General features: G+C 30.2%; 1 protein-coding gene across 1 annotated transcript in view; it reads left to right on the plus strand.

Annotated features, from left to right (window-relative positions):
- LOC106680054 (cytochrome P450 4c21) overlaps window positions 1–7,462 on the plus strand; it is a 52,527-nt gene that overhangs the window by 24,000 nt on the left and 21,065 nt on the right. Inside the window, exons 3-5 of the mRNA XM_014419513.2 lie at window positions 2,223–2,313; window positions 3,016–3,204; window positions 6,390–6,453. Coding sequence (XP_014274999.2) covers window positions 2,223–2,313; window positions 3,016–3,204; window positions 6,390–6,453 — 344 coding nt within the window. The remainder of the gene's footprint in view (window positions 1–2,222; window positions 2,314–3,015; window positions 3,205–6,389; window positions 6,454–7,462) is intronic.

Here is a 7,462-nt window from a genome sequence, read left to right on the forward strand (position 1 = left end):
GTCTTATTTATAAATTGCTTACTAGGAAGATTTTAAAGAATTAAGAAGGCTCTTTTATATATACATTCACGTCTAAAGTTATTTTTTTATTATTTCTAAGCCCCATGGGTGCGTGTGGATGAAGTCATGATTAAAAAGGGGTTGAAGTTAGCCTTTTTTTCTGCATTCTGTTAATGCATTTTAATAGGGGGCTGAGGAAATTTGATTATTTGGGATGGGGTGGTCTGTATTTTGTGTCTGTGTTGGTCATGGGGCTCACCAGGTATGTTGATTCAAATAATTTCACGTCTAATGATGTTCCATGTATAATATTAAATTATTCAGGTTTAATAAATAAACTGGGAGCGTGGAGGTGCAGTGGTAAGATACTATGCTACTAACTCCAAGGATTCGGGTTTGAATCCAACTGTGGCAGACGATTATTTTCTGTTACACTGTAGCCGTAAGTCAAGTCTTGGAGTACTCCTTTAGGTTCACTCAGGCTCATAAATCAGATAACCAATATTGGGTGGGAAATCTGGCGGTTGAGCAATCATTAGTGATGATTAGGGATAGGATTTTTATGTTTTAACATATTTTGACCTGACCATGCTATCTGCGATTCCATACTAACTAAAGATGTTTCAAGACATTTCTGGCCCAAAGAAGCCATTTTTATTTCACATATTTTTAAATATTTTGCCTTTTTTAGATATTTTTACATATTCTGTTGTAAAGCACATATTTTCTGAAATATTTGTTATTTTTAACATATTTTTAGGAATTTTGTCCTAAATCACATATTTCCTCAAATTATTTGTTCAATTGTAAATACATATTTCGCAGCAACGACGTAAAATTCAAGAGAACGCAAGAAACTTAAAAGTGAAATTTATCATTTATCATAAATAGTGCGTACAAGTTTTATATCTTCGTCTTTGAACACAAATTAAAAGCAGTGGCAATAATAAATTTTCACACGGAATTACATCGAGAATTTCTAAGAATCAATTAAAAAGAGCAAGGGTCTTATTCCTTATTATAACAAATGATGACACAGCCGCCCAGGTGATGCAGAATACCGAATTAGATGCAATGGAAATAGCTTCATTTAAGTATGCCCCTATAACATCAGTAGATGTTGAAAGATCTTTTAGCCGGTACAAGTCCATTCTGCGGCCAAACCGACGAAGATTTTTATTTGAAAATTTAAAAATGCATTTAATCTGCAATCATTTTGCAACTGACCCGGCTGAATAGTTGATTTCTTTCTAAGTTTTAAATATTTTTCTAAAGTTTTTTTATCTTTTTCTTTTTAATACTTTATAAAATTACTAATCAATTAGTAATTTATATTGTTGAATAATAAAAATTTTATAAATACATATTATTTACATATTTTTTTAAATATTTGACAATTTATTAGCACATATTTATGCACATATTTCGGATTTTTTAGCATATAAAAATCCTATCCCTAGTGATGATTTTAGCAAATATCATGAAAAATGCTACTCTTACGAAGATACTTGTAATAAACCACTTTATAGCACATTTAACTAACTTTAATTTGAATGCTGGCAGACATATGTACGTTGAATGGTTTTGAGATTTTTCAAAATGAATTCACTAAACACTGATTTTTCAGTGCATTTTTTATGAAATGTTGTTTTTTAAAAAACCTATATGTTGAGAACTTATGAACTATATGAGAGCTCATATTTTAGGTACTTTACTCGTCTTTAAATGATGTTCTATTAATTTTTTTTTGTGTTGTTGATAATTTTAAAGCTCTGGAAGAAAATTTAATTTTTGTTAACCTTTTGAAACAGCCCCATACTTATATTTGGCAGAGTCATAAATTTTGACTAGTAATTATACATACTTTTCATTAAAATAATAAAAAATTGGGGTGAAATAACTGCCTTTTGTCTCCTCTTCGGCTCTATTACTATTAAGGTTATCACCAAGAACAACTTTTTATATGAATGCCAATGTTTACATTTTAATAATAATACATATTAATTTATTTATTGTAACCTAAATAATTCCTAACAATGGAAATGTTTAGACATACATGAATATCTACTAAACTAACGGGCATACCATATTATTGATGTTTTTTTTCTTGTGTTGAGATCCTTAATTCATATTTTCATTTTCTATACTTGACTCTGAAACACCCTAAATATTAATCAACACAAATAATATTATATTAATATGATATTTATCTTATTATTTAGGAAATAGGATTTCATCCCCATCTCAAGGACAAGCCTTGTTATCCGTTCCGAGGGTTTAGGCGCTACATGAATGGACCATTTAGTAGGCCCCGTAAGTAGCTTTCCTATAATAATATATTTATGATATTAATTAAAAATATTAAAGAAACAGAGACCACATTTAAAGCCATATTAAAAATTTAATAAAAACGTTTTTCGACAATTTTTATTCAACTCCTAGTTTATCAAACTACTGGTATTCGGTGGGAGAACAAGTCCGGCAGGTGGGTCTAGTGGTCCTTTTTGCCAAACCCTGGCGGCTACCTAGGTTGCCGCCGCGTACTAACCAAGGTGGGAGTGTCAAGATTCATTCTTTGGGACCGCCGAAAAATGAATGTTTAACTCCCTCAGGTGGGATCGAACCCACAACGTTCCGAACCGAGCGCACTGGGACCTGCACTGCCGTCACATCCCACAATTGCAAACTAAGCATTAAACGGAATCGCCGGAATAAGTGAATTATTACTTATGGTTGTAATTAAATTAATTTATTAAATTATAAGCTAGTTTATATACATATAAATAATTTACCGTGTAATTTCAAATAATGAAGATGGTCAGGATTGCGGTCAAAAAATAACAAAAATATTTAACAACTATTTATTTTTGGACGATTCCCCCCCCCCCATCTTGAAGGGCTTCGTCAGGGCCGATGAAGCTCTACAATGTAACAAAAATTTTGTTATTTTTTTACCACAATCCTGACCATCAGCTAGTTTGTATATTTCCCTTTAACAGCTAACTTTTGTTTCAGGTTCAGACCAATTATGGAGGATGAGGAGAACAGAATACAACTACTTGTTGAAGAAAGCGACTGTAGAAAATAGGTTTTTCCAAGTTTTCCTAAACTCTGCAAATAAACTAGTTGAAATTTTGTTCGCCTTACCTTCCCCTTTGAATATCCATAGTGCCACAATTGGAGTTGCTAATAGCTCTACAATGGGTACGTCCCTTTATTTGCTATTCAACATATTATGTAGAACGTTTCAGTATCCCATGGAAAGGCATCATCTGTGCTCTAAGAGAAGTACAACTCTAACAATTGTTACTAGAGTATATTTTGTATATTATTTGGTCTAAAAAAATCTTTTTGGATGAAAAACCTATATTTTTTTAGTAGGGTGTAATATGGGTTCTTACTTAGTCCAATATTTTGCATCTAATTGAAAACCATTATAGTCCAACACATCAAAATAACATTTATTTATTTAGCAAAAAAACAAGAATCTACATTTACTCTTCATTCAACTCCATTTTCCAAGGCTTAGTCGGATGTCCAAAAAAAAAACTGTTACCTCACCTATCCAAAAATAATAGATAATCCAAATTACCCAAAAATTAATAAAAAACGATAACTTAAAAGGGAGTGGGGTGGTTCAGTTAGTGGGACGCTGTGCTGCCATGAGTCAAACCTGTGGATCAAGAAGCCCTCCACCCATCCTCATAAATTGGGTATCCTTAAATGTGAAAAAATCTGGTGGTTGAGCGTTTTCATGAAAAAACACCTCCTTGTACAACTGTTGTTCAAGAAACAATATTTCCTTGCAACGTATTGAACCCTTGACCCTCCATGAGTTTTAGCAATACAAATTTTCATTCGACTAAAAACATAACGCAAAGAGTTGATAAACAATTTTAGCACATATTATTAATAAATTAACATAAAGATAATAATTATTACCTAAAAACACAATAGACCAATATTGTCTATCGTTTGCCGTGATATGGATGACTGAGATAAATTTTAAAATAGAAAAGAACTAACTTAAATTAAATTTCTTAAACATTATAATTAAATAACAGCATAAATAATAAAATCATTTAGTTTTATGTGATATACCATATCACAGCTTCAGGAATCTGTAATAATGGAGTTACATGTTAAATGTTTCAAAGAATAAAATATTTTTTTTAACCTAAGCTTTAAATTTGTATTAGATAATATTATTGGCTTACTTTACAGTGGTGCTAAGTACAGTTTCCCTAAATTCACCAATTAAACCTGTTTAAGGAAGTCCCTCAAACAATTTGAATAAGATATCAAGATCCTCCCATCTATTGGTAAAATCATAAAACACAAGGCCCTCCGCACCCAATGTGGTCTGAACAGGTACAATTGGAGTTACATAATTTTGCTGATAGTTTACAATCATTATCAGTGAGTAGTTTCTTCACCACACCCAGTCAAGGTGACAGAGGCAGAATGAGGATGAGAGAAGAGAACAAAGATGTGCACCATAGAAACCTCAAATTCATTTCCATTTGACTCTCTTATCTTCTTTACATATTTGTTTACTATCTTTATTAACCCTTTTATTGCCGGGCGAAAAACAAGTGCATATGCGAAGTATGCGGCACTTAAAAACCTTTCTGTTTGGTTTATACAATATTTACATGATTCAAAAAGCATTGTATTATGGGCAAAATAGAGAATAAAATAATGATACTAATTTTTCAATTTTCATTGATAAATAAAACTTTTGTTCTCTCTTAGAAAACGTATTTGCACATACGAAAAGTCATTTTTTTCATTATAACTATATATAGAATATTTATTACAGAGTAAATACATTGCATTTCCAATATATTTTGTAACAAAATAAATAATATTGTATGACAAAAACAAATAATAACTGGTGATTGTCGGGTTTACCATGTATCTAGGCAAACCCGACTATCACGACAATGAACAAAGGGAAAAATATCTGGTCCCACGAGTTACTTTATTCTTTGTGTATTACGTATTTGATTGAGCTTCAGAGTACAGTAGCGCTAGTATCTACGAACCATGTTTATTTATTTTTTCACGTTGTTGATGAAAATATATTTTTTTAAAATTCTTTCATAATGAAATTAGATCATTTATAACGTATTGTAAATTTATTTTGAGATAGACTTCTCTTTCAATGCGAATAGAGAGCGCTAAAAAGTGCTGGCTGACATATTGGCTCTGGCACTAAAAGGGTTAATTATTTTATCTCTGATTACGCTAACTGTAACTACCATTGTTTACATATTCATGAGAGATAGTTGACCGTGGATGACATACGAGGAGAAGATGGTTGGGGGTTGTGGTCAAAATATAACACAAATAAGTTGAAGTAGCTTATTTAATCGTGTCAACATTTCGGCCAGAATTTCTAACAAAGAACAAGATAACCAATGAATACAGAAAATAGAATAGAAAAAATAAACAGAATGACACAAAGTAAATAATTGTACAGAATGGAATTAATAAAATTAAAGTGATGAAAGAAGTGTAAAATAAAATGTATAAATAGACAATTGAAAAAGTAGGTAAAATCACATAATTAAGGAAATAAAATAAAAATTGAAGTTATAAAATGCAAACAAATGAGATACCATAACCACAATATTAGATAAAGAAGTAAAATATATGTTAAGTTTAACAAAAGAAATGAATAGAAAAAAAAAATTCAAAACAATAATCATTACTTTCAACATTCCCCCCCCTCTCTTTTTCTATTCTTTTCCTTTGTTAAACTTAACATATACTTTACTTATTTATATAATATTAAGGTTACATATCTCATTTGTAATATATATTTTCTTTCTCTCAATTTTATTTTTTCATTCCAGAATTTTAATTTTTAAATTATCAATAAACTAAAATATTCATATTGCTTTGGATTATATAACTTCAATTTTTATTTTATTTTCTTCATTATGTTATTTTATCTTCTTTTTCAATTGCCTATGTATACATTTTATTTTCCACTTCTTTCATCACTTTAATTTTATTAATTCCATTCTGTACAATTATTCACTTTATGCCATTCTGTTCTTAGCCCTAATGAAGGCTAGAAATTCTGGCCAAAACGTTGCCATGATGAAATGACTTACTTTAACTTATCTGTGTTATATTTTGACCGCACCCACCAACCATCTTCTCGTATATACCATTGTTACAGTATGCATCTTGTTTCTACAGCCCTCATCACGAAGATCGAAACGTCGCTTCTTAATAAATATTTTTTGTATGATCCTTTAATTAATTCTTCGCCGTCAAATGAAGAATCTTTTAGGATTTTTTATTTATTTGCATTATATGTAATAATTTAAGGATCTTAATAAAAAAATTAATGTATATATATATTTTTTTTTCAGAAACTCTTTTTGGTGTTGAAAGCAGTATAGCGTTCCATCCTGAGGTCATCAGTAATATGAAATCGTAAGTAATATTAAAATCATTAGTACTATTTATAACAAAATTAGGCTGATTCTTAAATAACAGGTAATTTTCAAATTCACCTGAATAATATGGTATTCGAGGATAATTGTGAATTGTGTTAAAATATTGGTTATCATAGGAGCTTGGAAAACATTTCTTTATAATTGACATTATAAATTAATTATATTGAAATGTTATACTGATGTTCTATTTTCCATGAGCTCATTTATTTTCATTGTCAAGGCTGTCTCAGAACAACATTTTTACATCCAAATATATCTTAACTTTGTTTTCATACACTGAGAGAAATACTTTATTCATCTATGCTGCCTAAATACATCAGGTTGCTATCTCACACAGCATACTTATCAATCCGTAATCGGACATATATAAATTACACATACTTGGTATAATAAGATATAAAGAAATATAATAATAAGACATAATAAACAATTTTTGTTCCCCCAATGTTTCCTTTTAGAATCAATTTCGGTCTATACACTAAATACAAATGTTTCAATTCATTCCTTTTTTTATTTCTCATTTCTGCTCCTCCAATTTCACCATTTTACAATTTTTTAATTCACCCGATCAACAAATCCACTCTCCCGGATTCAGCCTCCTAGATCCTCTACAGTGACCCACTAAGCACATTCAATATTAGACGGCAATGTGAGATCAGACCATCATTCATAGTAACAGCAGTAGATCAGTTTACCAAAAACAAACAAATAGATACATTTTACGAGAATAAGACTAACACATAGACTAAAAGGAAAATATAATAAAAAGCCGGTTACAGAAAACACTTGAATGGATAAATAAGTTTTAAAAAAATAATAATACTAATAAAATAAAATAATTTAATGAATAAATACGTTAAAACACACAAATAGAGAGGTCAACATATTAAAATAAATAAATAAAACAAAGAATAATCTCCGAGCTAATTCCCATGCAGATGGTGTATGATCCCCAGGGAGTCCAAAATAATATTTTCTGCCAAGAT

The sequence above is a fragment of the Halyomorpha halys genome, unplaced genomic scaffold (assembly GCF_000696795.3).
Source record: "Halyomorpha halys isolate HHAL.00 unplaced genomic scaffold, Hhal_1.1 Scaffold240.1, whole genome shotgun sequence".
Lineage (NCBI taxonomy): Eukaryota > Metazoa > Arthropoda > Insecta > Hemiptera > Pentatomidae > Halyomorpha > Halyomorpha halys.